The sequence below is a fragment of the Ylistrum balloti genome, unplaced genomic scaffold (genome assembly GCF_031769215.1).
Source record: "Ylistrum balloti isolate Yb309-2 unplaced genomic scaffold, AGI_CSIRO_Ybal_v1 Utg370298, whole genome shotgun sequence".
NCBI classification, from domain to species: domain Eukaryota; kingdom Metazoa; phylum Mollusca; class Bivalvia; order Pectinida; family Pectinidae; genus Ylistrum; species Ylistrum balloti.
In genome coordinates, this window is record NW_026782224.1 from 1,597,236 (window position 1) to 1,624,705 (window position 27,470).

At 38.3% G+C, this 27,470-nt stretch overlaps 2 protein-coding genes across 3 annotated transcripts in view; one reads left to right on the forward strand and one right to left on the reverse strand.

Annotated features, from left to right (window-relative positions):
* LOC132553157 (cubilin-like) overlaps positions 1–27,470 on the forward strand; it is a 38,870-nt gene that overhangs the window by 5,368 nt on the left and 6,032 nt on the right. For both annotated transcript variants that reach the window (XM_060217378.1, XM_060217379.1), the window contains exons 4-18: positions 103–204; positions 4,303–4,497; positions 4,583–4,702; positions 5,385–5,618; positions 6,606–6,704; positions 8,456–8,562; positions 18,155–18,246; positions 19,087–19,199; positions 19,540–19,638; positions 19,915–20,080; positions 20,998–21,080; positions 22,751–23,086; positions 23,717–23,885; positions 24,683–24,873; positions 24,964–25,131. In XM_060217378.1, coding sequence (XP_060073361.1) covers positions 103–204; positions 4,303–4,497; positions 4,583–4,702; positions 5,385–5,618; positions 6,606–6,704; positions 8,456–8,562; positions 18,155–18,246; positions 19,087–19,199; positions 19,540–19,638; positions 19,915–20,080; positions 20,998–21,080; positions 22,751–23,086; positions 23,717–23,885; positions 24,683–24,873; positions 24,964–25,131 — 2,274 coding nt within the window. The remainder of the gene's footprint in view (positions 1–102; positions 205–4,302; positions 4,498–4,582; positions 4,703–5,384; positions 5,619–6,605; positions 6,705–8,455; positions 8,563–18,154; positions 18,247–19,086; positions 19,200–19,539; positions 19,639–19,914; positions 20,081–20,997; positions 21,081–22,750; positions 23,087–23,716; positions 23,886–24,682; positions 24,874–24,963; positions 25,132–27,470) is intronic.
* LOC132553158 (uncharacterized) lies at positions 15,489–16,037 on the reverse strand. Its single transcript, XM_060217380.1, has 2 exons — positions 15,905–16,037; positions 15,489–15,802 (listed from the first exon to the last, which is right to left on the reverse strand). Exons 1-2 carry the CDS (start codon positions 16,035–16,037, stop codon positions 15,489–15,491), a joined length of 447 nt encoding a protein of 148 aa, XP_060073363.1.

The following is a 27,470-nucleotide window of genomic DNA, read 5'->3' on the forward strand; positions in this document are numbered from 1 at the left end:
CCTTTTGGTGGAGTGAGTTTGTATTTCTGTTTCGTGTTTATCATTATTTATTAAGTTATTGATATTGAAGATTTGATATACATATCTGACTTTCATTTACAGTGTCCAAGGAACTATTGATCTCTACAAACAAAATGACATCTATTGTCTTCCACAATAAAAATTCTACCCAAGGATCCTTCCAAATCACCTACAACGGAGACGGTATGTTATATCTTATATCAAATATGTTCATGTGATATACTGTAGATAGTCACATGGGACTCATGACAGTTTACAGGGTTATATGACCATAGAGATAGTTGTGTGATGGAGATGGTCACAAGACACTCATAACACATGTGTACTATCACACTCATAGCCATGTGACAGATGTGTACTATCACACTCATAGTCATGTGACAGATGTATGCTATCACCCTCATAGCCATGTGACAGATTTATACTATCACCCTCATAGCCATGTGACAGATGTGTACTATCACACTCATAGTCATGTGACAGGTGTATGCTATCACCCTTATTGCCATGTGACAGATGTGTACTATCACACTCATAGTCATATGACATATGTATACTATCACCCTCATAGCCATGTGACAGATGTATACCATCACCCTCATAGCCATGTGACAGATGTATACTATCACCCTCATAGCCATGTGACAGGTGTATACTGTCACCCTCATAGCCATCTGACATGTATATTATCACCCTCATAGCCATCTGACATGTATACTATCACCCTCATAGCCATGTGACAGATGTATACTGTCACCCTCATAGCCATGTGACAGGTGTATACTATCACCCTCATAGCCCTGTGACAGATGTATACCATCACCCTCATAGCCATGTGACAGATGTATACTATCACCCTCATAGCCATGTGACAGGTGTATACTGTCACCCTCATAGCCATCTGACATGTATATTATCACCCTCATAGCCATCTGACATGTATACTATCACCCTCATAGTCACGTGACAGATGTATACTATCACCCTAATAGCCATGTGACAGATGTATACTATCACCCTCATAGTCATGTGACAGGTGTATACTATCACCCTCATAGTCACGTGACAGATGTATACTATCACCCTCATAGTCACGTGACAGATGTATACTTTCACCCTCATAGTCACGTGACAGATGTATACTTTCACCCTCATAGTCACGTGACAGATGTATACTGTCACCCTCATAGTCACGTGACAGAGGTATACTATCACCCTCATAATCACGTGACAGATGTATACTGTCACCCACATAGTCACGTGACAGATGTATACCTTCACCCTCATAGTCACGTGACAGATGTATACCTTCACCCTCATAGTCACGTGACAGATGTATACTATCACTCTCATAGTCACGTGACAGATGTATACTTTCACCCTCATAGTCACGTGACAGATATATACTTTCACCCTCATAGCCATGTGACAGGTGTATACTGTCACCCTCATAGCCATCTGACATGTATACTATCAACCTCATAGTCATGTGACAGGTGTATACTATCACCCTCATAGTCACGTGACAGATGTATACTATCACCCTCATAGTCACGTGACAGATGTATACTATCACCCTTATAGTCACGTGACAGACGTATACTATCACCCTCATAGTCACGTGACAGACGTATACTTTCACCCTCATAGTCACGTGACAGACGTATACTTTCACCCTCATAGTCACGTGACAGACGTATACTTTCACCCTCATAGTCACGTGACAGACGTATACTTTCACCCTCATAGTCACGTGACAGACGTATACTATCACCCTCATAGTCAGGTGACAGACGTATACTATCACCCTCATAGTCACGTGACAGACGTATACTTTCACCCTCATAGTCACGTGACAGACGTATACTTTCACCCTCATAGTCACGTGACAGACGTACACTTTCACCCTCATAGTCACGTGACAGACGTACACTTTCACCCTCATAGTCACGTGACAGATGTATACCTTCACCCTCATAGTCACGTGACAGATGTATACCTTCACCCTCGTAGTCACGTGACAGATGTATACCTTCACCCTCATAGTCACGTGACAGATGTATACCTTCACCCTCATAGTCACGTGACAGATGTATACCTTCACCCTCATAGTCACGTGACAGATGTATACCATCACCCTCATAGTCACGTGACAGATGTATACCTTCACCCATCACCCTCATAGTCACGTGACAGATGTATACCTTCACCCTCATAGCCACGTGACAGATGTGTACCTTCACCCTCATAGCCACGTGACAGATGTGTACCTTCACCCTCATAGCCACGTGACAGATGTATACCTTCACCCTCATAGTCACGTGAAAGATGTGTACCTTCACCCTCATAGCCACGTGACAGATGTGTACCTTCACCCTCATAGTCACGTGAAAGATGTGTACCTTCACCCTCATAGCCACGTGACAGATGTGTACCTTCACCCTCATAGTCACGTGAAAGATGTGTACCTTCACCCTCATAGTCACGTGACAGATGTGTACCTTCACCCTCATAGTCACGTGACAGATGTATACCTTCACCCTCATAGTCACGTGACAGATGTGTACCTTCACCCTCATAGTCACGTGACAGATGTATACCTTCACCCTCATAGTCACGTGACAGATGTATACCTTCACCCTCATAGTCACGTGACAGATGTATACCTTCACCCTCATAGTCACGTGACAGATGTATACCTTCACCCTCATAGTCACGTGACAGATGTATACCTTCACCCTCATAGTCACGTGACAGATGTATACCTTCACCCTCATAGTCACGTGACAGATGTATACTTTCACCCTCATAGTCACGTGACAGATGTATACTTTCACCCTCATAGTCACGTGACAGATGTATACTTTCACCCTCATAGTCACGTGACAGATGTATACTTTCACCCTCATAGTCACGTGACAGATGTATACTTTCACCCTCATAGTCACGTGACAGATGTATACCTTCACCCTCATAGTCACGTGACAGATGTATACTTTCACCCTCATAGTCACGTGACAGATGTATACTTTCACCCTCATAGTCACGTGACAGATGTATACTTTCACCCTCATAGTCACGTGACAGATGTATACTTTCACCCTCATAGTCACGTGACAGATGTATACCTTCACCCTCATAGTCACGTGACAGATGTATACCTTCACCCTCATAGTCACGTGACAGATGTATACCTTCACCCTCATAGTCACGTGACAGATGTATACCTTCACCCTCATAGTCACGTGACAGATGTATACCTTCACCCTCATAGTCACGTGACAGATGTATACTTTCACCCTCATAGTCACGTGACAGATGTATACTTTCACCCTCATAGTCACGTGACAGATGTATACCTTCACCCTCATAGTCACGTGACAGATGTGTACCTTCACCCTCATAGTCACGTGACAGATGTGTACCTTCACCCTCATAGTCACGTGACAGATGTGTACTTTCACCCTCATAGTCACGTGACAGATGTATACTTTCACCCTCATAGTCACGTGACAGATGTATACCTTCACCCTCATAGTCACGTGACAGATGTATACCTTCACCCTCATAGTCACGTGACAGATGTATACCTTCACCCTCATAGTCACGTGACAGATGTATACCTTCACCCTCATAGTCACGTGACAGATGTATACCTTCACCCTCATAGTCACGTGACAGATGTATACTTTCACCCTCATAGTCACGTGACAGATGTATACTTTCACCCTCATAGTCACGTGACAGATGTATACCTTCACCCTCATAGTCACGTGACAGATGTATACCTTCACCCTCATAGTCACGTGACAGATGTGTACCTTCACCCTCATAGTCACGTGACAGATGTGTACCTTCACCCTCATAGTCACATGACAGATGTGTACTTTCACCCTCATAGTCACGTGACAGATGTATACCTTCACCCTCATAGTCACGTGACAGATGTATACCTTCACCCTCATAGTCACGTGACAGATGTATACCTTCACCCTCATAGTCACGTGACAGATGTATACTTTCACCCTCATAGTCACGTGACAGATGTATACTGTCACCCACATAGTCACATGACAGATGTATACTGTCACCCACATAGTCACATGACAGATGTATACTTTCACCCTCATAGTCACGTGACAGATGTATACTTTCACCCTCATAGCCTCTGATGTGTATATTATCACCCTTATTGTCATATGATGATAAGTCACCTCAATAACCATTTGTTCATATAAAAGTATACTTCTATAGCTGTCTGATCTTTATTACATGTTGCAGACTGTACCAATGTTGTGGATTGGACAAAACCGATTGTCTCCCCTGTTTACTTGCCTTTGACTGGACCTGTGGCATGTGACTATCAAGTGACCTTGCCTGCTGATGACAGGAATTCTGTTATGTCATTTACAGACTTCAGCTTAGTGGCAGGTTCTCTCGTGGTAAAGAATGGCAATACCAATCGGACCATGAAAGGTACAGTATAAACATGATGATAATGAGTCGTGTTCTGTCAAGTACTACTTCTGTTGAGCTGCAGGTTTTTGTTTTGTATTAACAGGCAGTAATATACCTGATGACATTCTACTTGGTACCAATGGAAACCTGACCCTCACCTTAACCTTGCAAAATAACTCAGCACAGCAGCAGTTCAAGGCCTTTCTGACGGGTGTAGATCCTGGTATGTGTAAATTATGTTGACTGTCTGTTTTACTTTTACTATATAAATGTGTGTTGAAATGTGCAGGTATCCCTTTCAGTGATGTAATATTGCAGTCTGTGGTGTGATGAAATCTGCAGGTATCCCTTTCAGTGATGTAATATTGCAGTCTGTGGTGTGATGAAATGTACAGTTATCCCTTTCAGTGATGTAATATTGCAGTCTGTGGTGTGATGAAATGTACAGTTATCCCTTTCAGTGATGAAATATTGCAGTCTGTGGTGTGATGAAATGTACAGTTATCCCTTTCAGTGATGTAATATCGCAGTCTGTGGTGTGATGAAATCTGCAGGTATCCCTTTCAGTGATGTAATATTGCAGTCTGTGGTGTGATGAAATGTACAGTTATCCCTTTCAGTGATGTAATATCGCAATCTGTCGTGTGATGAAATCTGCAGGTATCCCTTTCAGTGATGAAATATTGCAGTCTGTGGTGTGATGAAATGTACAGTTATCCCTTTCAGTGATGTAATATCGCAGTCTGTGGTGTGTTGAAATCTGCAGGTATCCCTTTCAGTGATGTAATATTGCAGTCTGTGGTGTGATGAAATGTTCAGTTATCCCATTCAGTGATGTAATATTGCAGTCTTCTCTTTGAAATGTACAGGCATTCCTTTTCACTCCTTTTCACTCCTTTTTACAGCCTGCACCAGACAGATAGAAGTCAATAGCAGCCTGCCTGTTCAGTTCTCCCTTCCATCCACACCAAACCTTCCACTGGATTGTCTTGTCATTGTAACAGCTCTAGAGAACACAACACTGGTAACCATGGTGAATGACTTAGTACTGCCAGAGGGAGGAAACTCTGTCATACTACGTGATGGTGGCAGTCAAAGCTCCCCACTAATTTCTACTCTTCTCTCCAGCAGCCAGAATGGTAAAAATTAAAGTTTAAATTAAGATTTTGAAAAGTCATAGCTATATGTGATCTTCAGATCTTTTGAAATATGAGATAATGCTTCTGATTGTGAGAGTATTGCATTTCTATTAGGTGAAAAAGATTTTGAATCTTTGTTATATTTTGAATTACATGTAAATGGAATATCAAGCTATTTTTCGCTACAAAAGAATTTTAGGGGGATTATATGCATGTAGTCACCACCTCCTCTGTCCATCCATTCATGTCCAGAACTTATCAAACAAGGAACATGAATCTGATTATACACATCTTTCATATTAAGACAATGTGCAGTGTACCAAATGCGGGGTAAACTAATTACAGAGTTATTGTCCTTTGTTGAAATTTCATGTTCAGAGAATAATTTACCTGCATTTGGTATATATAAATTGGTTATTAAACAATGTGCAATGTACTAAATTCAAGGCAAATTTTGTGTCTGAAGCATAACTTTGCCATCATCTAAACTAGGATCATGATACTTAGTCTGTATGTACACTGTAGGTCATTCTAAGAGGATATGCAGTGTACCTATTTCAGAGCTTGAAATCACTTGAAATTACGGAATTACTGCCCCCTGTTGAAACTTTGTGTCCAATAAAGCTGTTTTTTGGAGAGAATTCAACAGTTTTGTATATAAGTTCTATTCAATTGTTGCTTCACCTTAGTTTTAAGAAAAATGGCCAACAGACAGCCTTTTTGGATTTTGACCTGTGATATTACTATTCCCTTTCATTACTGCAAGGATTTCAGATTTTATAAAACACTTTTTATCATTAATGTTAGTGTTGGTAGTGTTTGTTCTTACTTAAATATGAAGACTTATTTCAGAAGACTCCAAACATTTCCACTCACTGAGTTTGATGATGCTGCATGTATAATGTCTATCATATCTTTACATAGACATTCTTCTATTAACATAATGACAGTATATCAGTCTGCTGATAACATACTCCTATCCTGCAGGTCAGCTGATCGTAACTAGTGGCAACAAGCTGTTGATACAGATCAGACTGGAAAAGTCTCTGGATGATAGTGTTGTGAATTTAAATTTCAAGCAACAAGGTAAGACCAGGTGCTACTGCATGTCATTTTAGTATCAGGTACATGACTAATTAGAGAAATTACCTGTTGTAATACAAGGGTAGATAACTCTACATTTCTAAATAGAGAAATGACCTGTAATACAAGGGTAGATAACTCTACATTTCTAATGAGTGAAATTACCTTTATTACAAAGGTAGATATCTCAATGTTACTAATTAGAGAAATGGCCTGTATTACAAGGGTAGATATCTCAATGTTACTAATTAACTGTATTACAAGGGTAGATATCTCAATGTTACTAATTAGAGAAATGACCTGTATTACAAGGGTAGATATCTCAATGTTACTAATTAAAGAAATGACCTGTATTACAAGGGTAGATATCTCAATGTTACTAATTAGAGAAATGGCCTGTATTACAAGGGTAGATATCTCAATGTTACTAATTAAAGAAATGACCTGTATTACAAGGGTAGATATCTCAATGTTACTAATTAGAAAAAAGGACATGTAATACCAGGGTATGTTACTCTACATTTCCGCATATCTAATTAGAGAAAGGGTTAACAATACTAGGGTAGACAACTCTATATCTAATTAGAGAAAGGTTTAACAATATCATGGTAGACAATTCTACATATCTAATTAGAGAAAGGTTTAACAATATTAGGGTAGACAATTCTACATATCTAATTAGAGAAAGGTTTAACAATATTAGGGTAGACAACTCTATATCTAATTAGAGAAAGGTTTAACAATATCATGGTAGACAATTCTACATATCTAATTAGAGAAAGGTTTAACAATATTAGGGTAGACAACTCTATATCTAATTAGAGAAAGGTTTAACAATATCATGGTAGACAATTCTACATATCTAATTAGAGAAAGGTTTAACAATATTAGGGTAGACAATTCTACATATCTAATTAGAGAAAGGTTTAACAATATTAGGGTAGACAATTCTACATAACTAATTAGAGAAAGGTTTAACAATATTAGGGTAGACAATTCTACATATCTAATTAGAGAAAGGTTTAACAATATTAGGGTAGACAATTCTACATATCTAATTAGAGAAAGGTTTAACAATATTAGGGTAGACAATTCTACATAACTAATTAGAGAAAGGTTTAACAATATTAGGGTAGACAATTCTACATATCTAATTAGAGAAAGGTTTAACAATATTAGGGTAGACAATTCTACATATCTAATTAGAGAAAGGTTTAACAATATTAGGGTAGACAATTCTACATAACTAATTAGAGAAAGGTTTAACAATATTAGGGTAGACAACATTTTATTAGATATGTATCTGGATGTTAAACATTAAGGTAAGAAAGAGATGACTCTACAATTCAAACCAGCTTCCAATACATATATAATTGTGACAGGTAGAACAAGTATGGGCATTCAACCAATATTAGTACATTTTCCATCATTTTTATTTTTTTTTTAAATGTGTGAACATTGTAAAGATTGGAATCTGTATCAAGCAGAACATAACCCATAAAAGAACCTAGAAATTATTTCTGTTCCTTATGTGAAGTATTTTCTTGGTAGTTCTATACACGTACCTAAACATACTTCATTTGTGCTAAGTCACTACAACAGAAATGAAATCGTAGTTCTGATAGAATAACATCCTTGGTTGTGCTTTTCACTCAGTTTCAAAAGAATCTTCCAATGGTAATCAGGCTAATTGGATTTACTACCGTCATGTATTGTTTCTACCGCTTACTGGGTTATCTCCCTTTATGTGGCAGGAGGGGGAGCTGGACGTTACAGTGGCAGTGGCAACCTGACTTTAGATGCCTCTCACTTCCAGGGCAATGCCTCGGTATACTTCCTAGTCACAGTACCTGATGGCAGGGTGAGTGTTTACCGCTTGGTACTTTATCCAAGTTGGGTTGACAGTGTACGACAGGTCACATGATGTGCAGTGAGCAGACCCAACCTTTAAAATGTCCCTCTTTGTCCATGGGACAAGAAATCCAGTGAAGAAACAAAACCACAATGAAAACAGACAGCAAAACAAGGAAGTTTTATTGAGGAACAGACTTAGCACTAGGAAATAAATTCTGAAAACTTTTTCTGATAAAACTTCACAAGCTTACAAGCATATCTCTGGTATGAGACTTTATCTGATAAATAATCTCCTATTTTACATTTTTATACAGGCTGTGAATATGGCAAGTTAGGAAAACGATCTATCTTGAATGATCACATTATCAAAACAATTAAGCATCATGACCACATTTAACAGAAAACACTTTGTTTTTAGAATGGACACTATATTGACAACTAACTTCAATGTTTATGAAAAAGACACATAGTGAAGACACTTTATAGAGAGGACACTATATGGACAACTAACTTCAATGTTTATGAAAAAGACACATAGTGAAGACACTTTATAGAGAGGACACTATATGGACAAGTTACTACAATGTTTAAGAAAAGACACTAACATAGTGAAGACAATATATTGAAAAGTAGCTTTATGTAGAAAATACAAGGGCACTACATTTGCAGGGTGTTATATGGAACAGGCACTATGTATCAAGGGCATTACCCAACATTGAATTACAGCACTAATCTTTTACATCAGTTACTATCAATAGATTAATTAATTGACCATAAAAATTTTCTTCACAAAATTTACCCTCACTTCCTTCCTGTCCATATCAGAAACAGTCATCTTATAAAAAGCATACGATAATAATATATAAATACATACTGTATGATAAAAAAAGCCAGCCTGACAAAATAATATATATGTCAAACAGACTGTCAATAGTATATATATCTATTGCATGCATCCTGTCAGTAGCAAAAATATTAATATTCAGACATAGTCAGGGCAGGAGAATGGTGGAAATGCATGAGACATATAGTCAGTGCACAAGAATTGTAGATGCATGAGACATATAGTCAGTGCACAAGAATTGTAGATGCATGAGACATATAGTCAGTGCACAAGAATGGTGATCTATTATAGCCCAAATGTCCAAATATAAAATCAATTCTTAAGAATAGTAAAGGATCCTGATAGTTATGGCTCATGCATGGAATAACTCAAGGTTCTGAAACACTTGGTGGAGATAGTGAATGGTCTAAGGCCCTCAACCATTGCTCAAAAATTAGTCCCCAGCACTGGTTTGAAATCACACAAATCTGTTTTCCTGAAATGACACCAAGGAACTGTCTAGAGATGGCAGCACCTCCATCTCCTCAAACTCGTCATCATCACTGTCTGTGCCGCTGTCATTGTCTGTGCCACTGTACAGGCGATGCGTTGCCAAGGAAATGATGCTGTTGATGGTTTGGGGGATGTAGACACCATTGAATATGGTAAAGATGACTTGCTGGATGGTGACCCACTTGACATGACGGTACTCTTCATAGGCATCACGCATCCACTCATAAATACTGATACGCTCCTCCAGACGCTTACGAATCTGGGAGCAAACTGGAGAGGCAGAGGTCCGACGATGGCGGCAGATACATTCTCGGATACGACAATCTGGAAAGACCTCTGTCATTAGTTGATGTTTGATAAGACTATGATACATTACTGATTGCACTAGATCATGCAGTATTTTACCACATTTTGAAACAATCTTATAGTGTACTTTTATTACTCTTGTTGGAACGGATTTAAGAACAACAAGAGGTGATACTGTGGTAGTACCTTGGGAAGACCCACGTTGTCAGACATTTGACCAAATACATGTTCACATTCAATCAAGGAATTGACCTGAAATCACCGACTTGAGAGGTATTACCACTGCACTTACCACCATACTGTGTAATCATCGATACTTGTTGTTTTCATTATTTTTTCATTATTTCTAAAAAGCATCAGCAAATACCAACTCTCCAGTGTTAAAGGTCAGACTCCAGTGTTAAAGGTCAGACTCCAGGGTTATAGGTCAAATGAAACTTAAAATTCCATGGTATTTGTGGAATAGCATACATGTACATCTACACTATCCGACAAAACCTTACTCTAAACCATCCAACCAAACCTTACTCTACACCATCCCACCAAACCTTACTCTACACCATCCCACCAAACCTTACCCTACACCATCCCACCAAACCTTACTCTACACCATCCCACCAAATCTGTCTCTACACCATCCCACCAAACCTTACTCTACACCATCCCACCAAATCTTACTCTACACCACCTTACTCTACACCATCTCGCCAAACCTAACTCTACACCATCCCACCAAACCTTACTCTACACCATCTCCCCAAACCTTACTCTACACCATCTCCCCACACCTTACTCTACACCATCTCCCCACACCTAACTCTACACCATCCCACCAAATCTTACTCTACACCACCTTACTCTACACCATCCCACCAAACCTTACTCTACACCATCCCACCAAACCTTACTCTACACCATCTCCCCACACCTTACTCTACACCATCTCCCCACACCTAACTCTACACCATCCCACCAAATCTTACTCTACACCACCTTACTCTACACCATCCCACCAAACCTTACTCTACACCATCCCACCAAACCTTACTCTACACCATCCCACCAAACCTTACTCTACACCATCCCACCAAACTTTACTCTACATCATCTCCTCACACCTTACTCTACACCATCCCTCCAAACCTTAGTCTATACCATCTCCCCACACCTTACTCTATACCATCCCACCAAACTTTACTCTACACCATCCCACCAAACCTTACTCTACACTCTCCCACCAAACCTTACTTTACTCCATCTCACCAAACCTTACTCTACACCACCTTACTCTACACCATCCCACCAAACCTTACTCTACACCATCCCACCAAACCTTACTCTACACCATCCCACCAAACCTTACCCTACACCATTTCACCACACCTTACTCTACACCATCCCACCAAACCTTACTCTACACTCTCCCACCAAACCTTACTTTACTCCATCTCACCAAACCTTACTCTACACCACCTTACTCTACACTATCCCACCAAACCTTACTCTACACCATCCCACCAAACCTTACTCTACACCATCCAACCAAACCTTACTCTACACCATTTCACCAAACCTTACTCTACACCATCCCACCAAATCTTACTCTACACCATCTCCCCAAACCTTAGTCTACACCATCCCAGCAAACCTTACTCTACACTCTCCCACCAAACCTTACTTTACACCATCCCACCAAACCTTACTCTACACCATCTCACCAAACCTTACTCTACACCATTTCCCCACACCTTTACTCTACACATTCTCCCCACACCCTTTCTCTACACCCATCTCCCTAAACCTTACGTGACACCCCACACCTTACTTAACACCATCTCCTCACACCCTTACTCTACACATTCTCCAAATTCATTATGTCATCCATACAGACAAATAATAATATAGCCACAATAATGCTAAGATTGATAATTTTGTTTTAACTGACAAACTATTGGGAGAGTGTCTTTGGAAGGGAGATAACTTACCCAGTAAGTTGATTTGATGTGTGGCTTTGTCATGACAAGACATCAGCTCCCGAAGTTTCTGTGCGATAACATAAACTTCCATCTGGCTACTAGGCTTGGAGGGGATGTACATGGCCATTGATGACAGTGTTAAAGAAGATAATCAGACTTTGTAGTACTGTTTAGCACAGGATGCTCAGTTGTGTTTGTACTTGAGAGAGTAATTTTATAAGCTGTTACCTGAGGAAATTGTGTCAGAGATACTAAGTAGAAAGTGTGTGCAGATATAAGATATACTTCTCAGATTAATTAGTACAAAAACACTTTTACTTTTAATTGCTATGTGTGACAGCTGGGGGAGGGATTGGGTCCCTAAGGGTGGGCTCAGATGTACATAAAGGTCCCTCTGGTCAACACTGGACAAATGTAATTAAATTGTTGGGTATACCTCCATTACTGGTGGTCATTAGTAGATGTGTTTCGTTGAATCTATAATCACACGGTAGTGACCAGTCCAGTCAACTGTAACAACACAGACACAAGTAGAACCAACAAAAATCATCAACCAGGTGTAATTAGTTGTAGATAATTACCTGTACAGGTGAGTTAGTCCTTAGAGCTATTATAGAATACCAACATGGTAACGATCACACACACCTTGGCTTCATCAAACACAAGCTAAAATCAGTACTAAGTGTTACATAAGACACGGCCGTCCATTGAATTGTTGTTTTTCTATATCAAGTTTTCATACAAGGAAACAAAAAATACATTATTGTATTGACAACCTTGGAAAAATATTGTTATTCTATATAGATTTTTTTTAACTATGAAAAACTAAGAAATATTTGGTACATAATGGTTCCAACATCTTTTGTACCAATAACAGAATTAAAGTGCCCTTTTCAGTTATATGTTATATATTTGTGTAACACTGGTAATTACTAGCTGTGTCATATACACCTTACAGCTTTGTACAACCTTATCAGCTGAGGTACCTTGTAAAAGCATTGAAATAACAACATCTGTGTTGTATTGGCATGTATATGTGGACTTTAGAACATTTGATATTTACTCATTTGAAGAAATTCAATTTCTACAATTTTATTGTATTCATGTATTATAAACTGGCCGAGCTGATTGTAATCTTTTCCATTTCTGGTTGTGAAGTTTCAGAACTTTACTAAATACTGAATATGCTTCCAATATTTCCTGAATACTTCTTGTGCATGCATGACCCTAGATTTAAATTGAATCTTCCAGCATCCTCATTGTCTGTAAATACATGTTCATATGTTTGAACTAGGCCTAGCATAACTCATTTTAAACATTGTAAGAACAATTAGGGGAAAACCGTAAAGACAGAATTGGTGATATTTGGCTTTTAAAGAAAAATTTTAGGACTCTAGTCTTCTTAGCTCACTTACATCAATTTTTCTTTTTGAAGGATTTCTTCTAGGTAATGCCTAGGGTACTGATAATGGGTCAGTAGCATGCTGGGTATTAATGGCTTCCAAGTTTGTTCAATTGAATGACCTTGACAAGCTTTCAATGACACAGGTGTGTTAAAATGTTCAAATAACTTTATCAGATCTCATTAACAATTGGAACAAGGGTAGTGATATTTGGTCAGTGGCATGGTTAGATGAAGGGTTACAAAGTTTGTTCAGATAAATGACATTGACCCATTAGGTATAAGGCAAATAGAGATTACTATGAAATACTTCACGGAAGAATTTCGTATTCAGTGAAATTTAGAGCAGGAACAGTGAAAAGAGTGAAGAAGATGCAACTTGATAGGAACTGATGAAGACCATACAATGGTGATCTCATGTTATTGTGAAAAAATATAAGACATCATCCTGATAAAACATGTTTATTTCAAGCACTACAGGATTTAAACATAAATCTATACTACAGGAGCACTACCAGTCAAACCTCAGCAGTCCATTGATGACATGCAGCATATTTTTTCTCTTGAAATATTATCATAAGCAAAAGCTATTCCTTCAATCCTGACTGGTGACAGATTCCCCAGATATGCTGTCAGATGTTTTGAAATATGTTATGTTGCTAGGGACTGGTTCCCGTATTAGTTGCCATGACAAGTCATCTTGGCTGTGGTTACTATAGAAACACAAGTCATCGCTACTGTGGCTTTCATAGGAACAATATTCATCACTGCTGGTGGTTTCTGTAGACACATGTCATTACTGATATGGTTGCTATAGAAACACTAGTCTCTCTTTAAGTGATTTTTCTGGGAAATATAGTCATCCCTGAAGTGGTTTCTATAGAAACACTAATCACCCCTGAAGGGGTTGCTGTGGAGACACTAATCATCCCTGAAGGGGTTGCTGTGGAGACACTAATCATCCCTGAAGTGTTTACTGTGGAGACACTAATCACCCCTGAAGTGGTTACTGTGGAGACACTAATCATCCCTGAAGTGGTTACTGTGGAGACACTAAACATCCCTGAAGTGGTTACTGTGTAGACACTAATCATCCCTGAAGGGGTTGCTGTGGAGACACTAATCATCCCTGAAGTGGTTACTGTGGAGACACTAATCACCCCTGAAGGGGTTGCTGTGGAGAGACTAATCATCCCTGAAGTGGTTACTGTGGAGACACTAATCATCCCTGAAGGGGTTGCTGTGGAGACACTAATCATCCCTGAAGTGGTTACTGTGGAGACACTAATCATCCCTGAAGGGGTTGCTGTGGAGACACTAATCATCCCTGAAGGGGTTGCTTTGGAGACACTAATCATCCCTGAAGTGGTTACTGTGGAGACACTAATCATCCCTGAAGGGGTTGCTTTGGAGACACTAATCATCCCTGAAGTGGTTACTGTGGAGACACTAATCATCCCTGAAGGGGTTGCTTTGGAGACACTAATCATCCCTGAAGGGGTTGCTGTGGAGAGACCAAGCCATCCCTGAGAGGGTTGATGTGGAAACATTAGTCATCCCTGATGGGGTTGCTGTGGAAACACTTGTCATCCCTGATGTGGTTGCTGTGGAGACACTAATCATCCCTGAAGTGGTTACTGTGGAGACACTAATCATCCCTGAAGGGGTTGCTGTGGAGACACTAATCACCCCTGAAGGGGTTGCTGTGGAGAGACCAAGCCATCCCTGAGAGGGTTGATGTGGAAACATTAGTCATCCCTGATGGGGTTGCTGTGGAAACACTTGTCATCCCTGATGTGGTTGCTGTGGAGACACTAGTCATCCCTGAGGGGATTTCTTTGGAAAAACTAGTCATCCCTGATAGGGTTGCTGTGGAAACACTTGTCATCCCTAATGTGGTTGGTTTGGAAACATTAGTCATATCTATAGTAGTTACAATGGACAACAGTGAGTGTCTGAGAGATGATCCTGGTCTGGTCTGTATCTGAGTCGGCGAGGCTGGAGTAATCTGCCAGGGATAGGATCGGTGGAGCCTCACTCTGAAGGGTGTACGTAATGGTTCTCACAAACTGTTGCACTTGGTGCCACTTGCGGAGACGGTAGAGACGATACAAGTACTTGATCCCTAAAGCCACCGCCTTACGTGTGAGGATCCTTAGTGCCTGACCTTTACGTCCTTGTTGTACGTAGATGAGTGCCTGTTGGGTTAGCCGAGTCATGTAGTTTTCTGTAAGACAAAAAAACAATTTTATATCTAACTATATTATCAGACATTTCTACCTAAGTCATGTAAAATGGAAATTTGATTGTGTAGTGAAGGTGTATTTACCTATGAGAGTGATCTGTTTGAGAGAGCGATCATGGTAAAGTAACATAGTGCGGAGTTTCGAGGCTATCGTGAGGATATCACCAGTAGACAGGTCCTCTCTGTCAAACATAAGGGTATTAGTCATGGAAGTCATCCTTGTTAATCAGAAGTTAGATCTAATGTGTTTTATCAGGACAAATCTAGAACAACTGTTGATCCTTTAGGGGTCAGCAGCACTTATGTTGCTCTCCTCCTCCATAGTACAATATATACCTGAAAGCCTCTACTTGTACTCACTTTGATGTGAGGGGATCAAACATCAAGTTGAGAACCTTTGATAGTTTGAACATGAAGTGAGGACCTTTGACCTTTGATCTCCTTCATTAGGGTATACATGTACCTGTTTGTCCTTTGATCTCTTTAATTAGACTTTTGCAGGTAAGAGTCTTAATTGAACTGATTTACCTTGACCAGGTGATAATTATCATAATCACCTTCTTACATTGTGTAGGTAATCATTGTTACAGCTTACCTGTACAGGTAATTAGCCCAGGTCTATGTGTGAGGGTCAGCTATTATAATGATGTAGAAGTCACCAGCAAGATTGTGGCTCAGAACAGGCATACATTTTGTGTAAAATAATTAAATAAATGTATTGATCTTTTTTTTAGAACATTTCATGGTGCACATGTTGATATTTCATGAAATTAAAATTTGGATCAAAAAAGCATATTTTAAAGTCCGTTGCTTTAGATAACAAATACATTTTAATAGTGTTAAATTAGGTTTAGATAATAGAAGAGCTAGTTTGCTGAATGATCAGACTCACATTTTTGAAAAATTCAACTAAGCTCACCATCTGATAGCTCATACCATGTAGTCTACATAATTTCTTGTGTTCAAATGATCAAGATCCAACATGTTAACCGAAAAACATTACAATGGAAAAAAGATCAAGATCCATACCATGCATGAAAAAAGTAACAAAAAAATTATTATTATAATTCTATATCGAATGATTATACATATTACTACCCTTTCATAAGGAAACCTTTGACTGATTATGTTGAAAGATGTCGAATATATTGCGCAATAATCACAGAGCGTTTTGAAAATTAAAATGGGTTTTTCTCAGTTTTCAAAAATTGTGACTCTGATTGTTCTGCAAATGGACTCTTCTTAAAGCTTAAAGTCATATCTATATTGTACACTTCTTATTTCTGACATTTTATACAAAATCTCAGAAGAATTGATGTACAGACAACAGCAGTGTGTCGGTATCTGGTGATGTGTATTTAACTGCTTAGTGTACTGTGTAAAGTCTTATATATTGTAATTATGAAGTAATATGTATATTTCTTGTGATAGATTTTCCTGTATATCATAGCAGTAACTATCAATGTATGGCTTCTTCCTTCATGATAATTCAATTTTACACAGATAAATCAGGGTTTACAAGATGTTTGTTATGTGTTAAGATATCATGTCAATTTCGTTAAATGTGATAAAACACAGGATTAATTATTATATAGGATACCACTGTCCTGTGATATTTCCTGTATAACATTGTATGTTTTCAGTGTGCATTTCATTTTATAAATACAGTGTACCAGATATTCTGGACACTCAGTTTCAAAGTCAGACACTAAAATCAAATTTTAAGTTATCCGTAGGGGTATAGAGCCAACACTGTTCTTTTCGTAGCGTTTCTAGGTTCTGTGGTCACTAGCTCAGATACCTCCAGGTATGCAGGGCGATTGAGAAATAGTGGTAACTAAAGGGTAATATTCAATCGCAACAAGTCCTGGGTACCAGAAGTCCTGAAGAAGTCCACTTGTTCGGGCGAAACCAGTAGATAGATTGTAATAAATATACTCTTCTGGTACCCTGGACCCTTAAATTTTTAATTAGTTTTAATTTGAGCATAAATTCATCAACATTACAGATAGAAGAAAGACTGACAGGTATTGTTAGGCATTAGTACACTAAAGTATACTTGTAATAAACTGGAATGCCATTCGTGCAGATCTGAATCCCAAATCAAAATGGCTTTCAATAAATATGAGATAGCCTATATGGTGATTAATATGATATGATATTGCAGCATCATCAGGTCCGGAAGTTTGTCTCTTAAGTCAATGTTTACACAAGTTCTAACCATACATGATGTTGTTTTAAAAAGTATAGGTCACATCACATTGAAATTAACCCATTGCAAAACATCGAGGTTATCATCTGGTGTATTCATTTGAAAATCTATTTCTATTTCAGGCCAAGGTGACATTTGTAAAGGGAACTCTGAATAAGGCAACACTTGAAGTATATGATGACAGTTCCCCATCCAAAGAGTTAGCAGTGTTCAAGTAAGTAATACACCCTTCAAGTAAGTAATACACCCCTTCAAGTAAGTAATACACCCCTTCAAGGGAGATAACCATGTTCAAGTAAGTATTACACCCCTTCAAGGGAGATAACTGTGTAAGTAAGTAATACACCCCTTCAAGATAGATAACTGTTCAAGTAAGTAATACACCCCTTCAAGGGAGATAACCGTGTTCAAATAAGTAATACACCCCATCAAGGGAGATAACTGTGTTCAAGAAAGTAATACACCCATTAAAGGGAAATAACTATGTTCAAGTTAAATAATAACCCATTCAATGGAGAGATAAAGATCCCAGTGTGATCAATATAATTTAACATGGGTAAATCTAGACTTTTGGGAATACTATACCTATTGTGGAAAAAGGGTGAATTTTTTGCCTTTTTTGAATATTAGAATAATTTCAGACTGGGTTCTGAAGAGGATAGGATTAAAATATGTCATAAATGAAGATCATGAGAATGAAATATGACAAGGTTGAGGTTAGATTGATTTTTTTTTTCATGATGGCTTGATCTGAAAATAAATTAGTGAAATATACGATACTAATTAGCTCTGTTTGGGAAATTTTCCTGTTTTCAGTAATTTTGTTTTGATATGGAATTCGTTTTTATTTAGAGGGGAAATCATATCACTTGGGAAATACTGTCGTTTTCCAGTGGTTGTTCAGATTAATCCATCATTCATGTATGTTTAACTTTCTCTACAGACTGTCAGCAGTGTAAATTTAACAAGAACACAATCATTTACTGACAGTACATCTGGGATACATCTCATCATGTTTAAATTTGTCTTGTAGTGATTAACCTTAATTTTACAGAAAGACATCAGACTTCTATACTGTAATAGGGAGTGGACAAAATATCCTTATAAAGGCTTACAACTTTATTGGTGTGGAGACTTTCACAGCCACCTATAATCTAGCCGTACCAGGTAAATCATACGATTGTATGAGTGTTAAAACAACAAAATTCATGATCTGATTTTCTTTGTATGCTTAAAAACAAGCATACCATCCCCATTCTAAAATAATTTGAACCGAAAGGTGATGTAATTAGTGCAATATCAAGAAGATTCAAGCATTGCACAGTTTTGATCCAAACAATCACTTTCTGGTTCTCAGCCATTCAAAACACTCCTTTGAACCATTGATGATTTAAAGCTCCACCCACTTTCCAAATCATGAAAATTATCCAATCGAAAATGTGTTAAATAACCATTATTTTAGAATGTAGGATATATTACAAATTATTTCAAAGTTTTAAACTTTCAGACTGTGATGACTTGTCTACAAGACCTTATGGAACTTACAGTATGATTGGCAGAAGTGGCTCGCTTTGTACCTGGTCTATCAAGCCCCAAAGCACTGCTTGTAAGTAGAGGATTAACCTATGACCTCTAGAGTATAAAGGTCATCAGCATCAAGGATTACATTCATTCATGGAAGTTTAGTAATACAGGCCATCAAACAGCTGTTCAAATTGTCCGAGGAGTTCAACGATAGTGATAATGAGTGATAATGTTAAAAAGAGTATTTTCAAAATGCTTCTGATTATGGATCAAGTGATGAATATTAATAGTTATGGTGGAAAGTGCTGTTGAATGAGTCTTCATTTTTGTTGGATTTCATAAGCTGTCTTTGTGCTAGGGTTGCTGGATTTCACCATGGGTCATGTGACACTGTGTCAAAACGACTCCCTTTCTCTGTACGAAGGATTGACAAAAGCCGTTACATCACCTATCATTACTCTGACTATGAAGAACCAGTTAACAGTGGTTCCTGTCATCTACTCCCAAAGTCAGAAGGGCTTCAGGTATGTTATTTCACTCTCAGTTCCAGGTACATCATTTTCTTCTCATAAACAAAATACTGACATTAGGCCCATAGCATACTGGGATGGAGGGCTTCCATGTTTGTCCTTTTTTTCTGTGAACTGATACTTTTAGCCCATCATCTGATGATATTGCAATGAAAGTGTTATATATTTCTAGGTTCAGCACGAGACCTACCAATATACCTAACATCACTGAGTCACGATAAAGAGAATCTGACATGATTTTCTATTCATGAGAAAATAAAACAAGTTTTAGAACTGTTCATTTCACAACATGTTTGGTAAAGTAAAATAAAACAAATTTGAAGAAATGTAAGAGATTCTGTTTATCACATGACTTAGATATTTTTATAAACATCTTATTTGATTAGACCGATCTGGATTGTTACTCATTTGAAATGACAAACAAAAATTATTTTATGGGTGTTACTACGCTGATAAGAGAGTAGTTATGTGATAAAACACATAGAGGATTCTGTATATTTCCCCCATGCTCCCTGATTGTATTCAAACAATAATTTTGTCATGATCTGTAGACATGGTACCATCTTAATTGGCCCATGAATCTTGTGTCAAAATTGATGTCTATATTCCATTGTGATGTGGTAGTGACACCTCCTTACATTTAGGACGCTTTAGGAGAGAATGTGTGAAGACATTTCTTACACAGAATCACACCTGTGCAGTGTGAGAGAAATGTCATATTTCACACTTTCACATCCTAGTGAACACTTTCTGCATAGACCATTTGATTATTTCACCGGGCAATATAACTCTGTATTCTTCATGTGTTAACTAATCTGAAGAAAATATTTATTATTAATCAACAGCACATATTCCAGAAACTCCAATAAAAATCACATATTTAATGATGTTTTGATGATGTGTATTTATAGATTGATCCTCAACAGTCCTAAGGGCAGCTGTAAGGGTAACACTACTGCTACTGTAACTGCCTCCTACCAGACTAGCATGGCCAGTAAGTCTATAATAACATGTGTCCATGTGACCCATGTACTGTAGGGTCTGTCCATCCATCCATCTGTCCATTCAAACATCCATCTGTCCATCCATCCATAGCACAAAGCTTGTGTGCAAGATATCTCATGAACCTCACAACAGATTTAGTTCATATTCACACAATCATATTATAGATTTATTTCATTGGCATTTCTCGGACAAAACCTACATATTTGATCAAATTATATAAATATTTATTGAAATCTTGGTTATCAAGTCTTATGTCAAGTTAAAGTTTTGGAAGATTTTGATGAACATTAAGGTATAGTCAATTTCACCTCAATGCTCCAACTGTAAGTGTTCCTAACTGCAAGGTCTGCACTATCTCACCTCAATACTCTAACTGTAAGTGTTACTAACTGCAAGGTCTGGACTATCTCACCTCAATACTCTAACTGTAAGTGTTACTAACTGCAAGGTCTGCACTATCTCACCTCAATACTCTAACTGTAAGTGTTACTAACTGCAAGGTCTGCACTATCTCACCTCAATACTCTAACTGTAAGTGTTACTAACTGCAAGGTCTGGACTATCTCACCTCAATGCTCCAACTGTAAGTGTTCCTAACTGCAAGGTCTGGACTATCTCACCTCAATACTCTAACTGTAAGTGTTACTAACTGCAAGGTCTGGACTATCTCACCTCAATACCCTAACTGTAAGTGTTACTAACTGCAAGGTCTGGACTATCTCACCTCAATGCTCCAACTGTAAGTGTTCCTAACTGCAAGGTCTGGACTATCTCACCTCAATACTCTAACTGTAAGTGTTACTAACTGCAAGGTCTGGACTATCTCACCTCAATGCTCCAACTGTAAGTGTTCCTAACTGCAAGGTCTGGACTATCTCACCTCAATACCCTAACTGTAAGTGTTACTAACTGCAAGGTCTGGACTATCTCACCTCAATGCTCCAACTGTAAGTGTTCCTAACTGCAAGGTCTGGACTATCTCACCTCAATACTCTAACTGTAAGTGTTACTAACTGCAAGGTCTGGACTATCTCACCTCAATGCTCCAACTGTAAGTGTTCCTAACTGCAAGGTCTGGACTATCTCACCTCAATACCCTAACTGTAAGTGTTACTAACTGCAAGGTCTGGACTATCTCACCTCAATGCTCCAACTGTAAGTGTTCCTAACTGCAAGGTCTGCACTATCTCACCTCAATACTCTAACTGTAAGTGTTACTAACTGCAAGGTCTGGACTATCTCACCTCAATGCTCCAACTGTAAGTGTTCCTAACTGCAAGGTCTGCACTATCTCACCTCAATACTCTAACTGTAAGTGTTACTAACTGCAAGGTCTGGACTATCTCACCTCAATGCTCCAACTGTAAGTGTTCCTAACTGCAAGGTCTGGACTATCTCACCTCAATACTCTAACTGTAAGTGTTACTAACTGCAAGGTCTGGACTATCTCACCTCAATGCTCCAACTGTAAGTGTTCCTAACTGCAAGGTCTGGACTATCTCACCTCAATACTCTAACTGTAAGTGTTACTAACTGCAAGGTCTGGACTATCTCACCTCAATACCCTAACTGTAAGTGTTACTAACTGCAAGGTCTGGACTATCTCACCTCAGTACTGTACATGCAACTTTCAGTGTTATTAATTTGATTGTGTTGTAGAATGTGGAGGTACCCTTGATTTCCCAGCTGGGAGTGTGAGCAGCCCACTGTTTCCAAACCAGTATCCCCTCAACGCTCGCTGTAAGTGGACCTTCATCCCCAACAAAAAACCATATATCCTGGTATCTGTTCAGAGTCTTAATCTGAACCCTAGACACAGTCTCAATGTGGATGATGGAAAGAAGAAAATGTCACTAGCTGGCTATACAGATGTAGACCTTTTGGTGCCTACCACCAACAAATCAAATCTGGTCCTCGACTTCAACAGTGTCAGTTCCAATACTTCAGGTGTGCTGACAACGGGACGTGGCTTCAAAATCACCTACACATATCTTGGTAAGTACACAGAAGTTTACTCTCGGTTTACTATCTACTACAAACTTACCAGAACACTGTTATCAGCTCACCAAGGGCTACCATAAATTTTCAAATGAATGATTTTTACCCACTCTTAGGGTCAAAGGAGTCAAATGGTTTGAGAATTTGGGTCATGGTATTCATACTTGAACTGGACATTCAAGTTTGCAGATTTTGGCTTTATAGACAGTCTTCTTTTTAAGGTGCAGAACTGGTAGTGATATAGGTCCATTAGAACTCATGTTGCCAAATCTCTTTGGAAAGATTTGTAATCATCTGAAGGGTTGTGGCCCTTTCTACAAAATTTCAATTTTCATGCTTTCTGAAGGGAGAGCATAAAGTTGCCACTTTGTCCATCTGTTGTCCGTCCACTGTTCATCCATCATAATTTTGTCCAGAGCATAACACAAAAATTATAAGAGGTATCAACATAAAATTTCATAGATAGATAGATATCAACAAGGAGAGGTTCAGGGCACCAGAGCCGTCACTTTCTTGTGCATAATTTAGGAGTAATTGCCTTTTGTTATTTTTCATACTTAAATTTTGTCCCATTCGAGGAGCATAACCAGTCTCTAATGGCCCATGTTTTTTCATTTATGATGACAGACTGTGGTGGAGAAATTACAGCCAACAGTAGTGGGAAAATTGATGTTGCCTCTCCTGCAGCTAACATCAGTCGTTTGTGTGTGTGGTTGATAAAAGCTCCCAACACAGACAAAACTAACAACTCAAACATCTTATCCCTGAATGTCTCAATCACTGGTAATACCACACAGTAAGTAACTAAAATCTCAATCACTGGTAATACCACACAGTGTAGCTCAATTGACTGCTTCTGTTTGTCATTGTTTGTGTTCATAACATCAACTTGACTGTCCAATTTCTTATCTAAACTTGCTTGTGGGATTTATCTTCATAGAGTGAAAATCAGAACTTCAAACAAAATCGAAATCTTCATATATTTGTCTGTTGTCTGTTAGTCAACTTTTTTGTACAAATCATTATAAGCCATGTACAACTGAGTGGATTTTCACTAAATTTTGTATGAAGCATCCTTAGGGGAAGGGAAACCAACACTGTGTAAATAGTGGGCAGCGGAGTGGTACCAATAGGGGAAATGAAGACAAAGCTTAAATATATTTCTTTTTTTAGTCATGATAAACATATTTTGACTAAATCATGCATTGGATGGGAGAATTCCATTTGGGATAAACCTAGGGTCTGACCCTATGGGGCAATGGCTGAGGTCAAACCTTTAAAATCCTTCCCTATTAGTATGGTTATATAACTCAGGTGAGCGATACAGGCCCTATGGGTACCTTGTTATAACTTTAATGAATTAAAAGTATTGCAATCAGTTAATTTGTATCTTAACATTGTTTCATGAAATGATGCCTCTTTAAATAATTTTCCCTGAGAATATTAAAAAATCAAGTCGTTAGACATATCATAATAATTGTGTATATTCACATACAAAGACTGGACATAGGGAACCGTTATTTACACTATCAGTAGTGAAGTGGTTACGATGATTAATCCTTGGTTAAGCATAGTAATGGTGATGTTTTTCAGGGACATTGTGACTATATTTGATGGAGCGACGCAGGATGCTGCAATCCTGCCGTTCAACATGACTAAGGGTCAGTCTCTGAAAATGTTGACACGAGGTCCCTATGTACTGATCCTGTACAGACATACCAGTAAGAAATCTCTGCTGGCGGACAACTCCACCTTCAAACTCCAAGTCAACTACACAACTTACAGTAGGTATTCTGTGTGATTGTTGAAGATTCAGAATCTACAGGGATAACAGACTTTTTTTTCAATGCTACACTATGTCTTGTCATTTTCAGAGTGTCCCTCCACACAGAAATGTCAGAATGGTAGATGTATCCATCCTGATTGGTATTGTAACGGAGTCAATGATTGTGGTGACAACACAGACGAGCTGAACTGTACTTATCCTATCCCTATAACATCAACTACACCAAAACCATCGACACCTGGCAAATCTACAGGGGGTATGTATACACTGGTTAATGTTGGTTGTCTAATAGATGAACTTAATAAGATAATCAAGTGTAGGAAGCTGGGGATAAGTTGGTTCTTGTTCATTCTTAAAACAGACCGGATTCATCCCAAAAACTTCGGGCTTCTTCAGGCTTTTCCCTATATCCCAATCACCATGTAAACTTGGTGGTATCAAAGTACAGGATATGAAGACCTACTGAACATCTACTAACGTAATGGCAGAGGCTGTATTTTCTAGGTTTTTATTGTATCCTAAAGATGTCATAACTGAGTACTATGAATGTAATGGCAGAGGTTGTATTTTCTAGGTTTTTATTGTATCCTATAGACGTAACTGAGTACTATGAATTGTCACTGTTAATTTGATACAATAGTTTCAGGTCTCAGTAGACCTCACTCATCATTCATTACAAATTACAGCCTGAGAAATACAGGTGCCCTAAAATAATCTGTCCTTCCGTCTACTACCAGCAGAGATCATCTCTCCGAATCCAGAAAGTCAATATTTCTGAGATTTGACATGGCAATAAACTGTGATGTAAAGATGACCAGTAGAAATTGAAAAAGTTCAAAAGGTCAAGATCACTGTAACTTAATATTGAATTGAGAATATACTTTCAAAATACCTCATATAAGGCTGTTACTGAAGGCCAATTTTTTAAAAAGATTTCAGCTGATGATACCCTGTGTTAGGTCAAGGTCAAGGTTGCTGTTACTGAAGACCAATTCTTTAGATTTCAGCTGATGATACACTGTGTTAGGTCAAGGTTGCTGTTACTGAAGGCCAATTCTTTAGATTTCAGCTGATGATACACTGTGTTAGGTCAAGGTCAAGGTTGCTGTTACTGAAGGCCAATTCTTTAAAGATTTCAGCTGATGATACACTGTGTTAGGTCAAGGTCACGGTTGCTTTTCAAAGTAGACCAGGTCAAACCTGTCAAAAATATGTTATACTGTGTTTTGTACAGTTTGAGAATGCAGCAGTATTACTGGGTTTTTAAAGTGAAAAGGTAGTTTTTCGAATGTACAATGTGAAACAACCTTACAGTGGACCCCGACACCGATAATACAGATACCTATTTAATAGAAACTCTTGATCCAGTCGCAAATGTGGGGAAACCGATTTTCATAACAATGTTTTACTCACCAGTCTGGAGCTTATGTCAGAGTACTGTTTTCCTATAGAAGACAAAATGTATTAATTGTAAAGAAAACATCATCATCTTGGTCTTCAAATGTCTAACAGTTAGTTTTGAAGTATTCAATATCAATAACTTGTAGAGAAACGTTACTGTTCCATATTTTGAATGATTTTAAATGCCGAGAGTAACCAGGTTATCAAGGGGTAAATAAATCAGTAATATAAACAATAATGAATCCTTGATTAAAACCGCAGAAATATAAAATGAAATTTAATTGCTAATTATAGGATCACCATCTGTCAATGCTTGTACAAACTTAACATGGTACAGATTTCCACTGTGTGAGTGAATCTCCTATATGTAGACTAAGTGTTCATCACTATAATGTCTTCTGCATATTAATGTGGTTGTTCCAAGGGGCTCACTTAATTATAAACATATTCATCAGGCAATTAGATTCAGGAAGATGACGAAATACATATATATATATATATATATACATAGGCAGTTTTATTCTATTCCAAGAACAAGGGAGATAACTTAGATTAAATTGGTTAACTTGCAAGTCTAGATATTTCATCATCTGCATGCTTTTGACAGCATATCAGCCATATTACCCACATCCCTGATAGTGTCCATATTACCCACATCCCTGATAGTGTCCATATTACCCACATCCCTGATAGTGTCCATATTACCAACATCCCTGATAGTGTCCATATTACCCACATTCCTGATAGTGTCCATATTACCCACATCCCTGATAGCATACAGTCCATATTACCCACATCCCTGATAGTATACAGTCCATATTACCCACATCCTTGATATTATACAGTCCATATTACCCACATCCCTGATAGTATACAGTCCATATTACCCACATCCCTGATAGTATACAGTTCATATTACCCACATCCCTGATAGCATACAGTCCATATTACCCACATCCCTGATAGCATATGGTCCATATTACCCACATCCCTGATAGTATACAGTCCATATTACCCACATCCCTGATAGTGTCCATATTACCCACATCCCTGATAGCATACAGTCCATATTACCCACATCCCTGATACCATACAGTCCATATTACCCACATCCCAGATAGTATACAGTTCATATTACCCACATCCCTGATAGTATACAGTCCATATTACCCACATCCCTGATAGCATACAGTC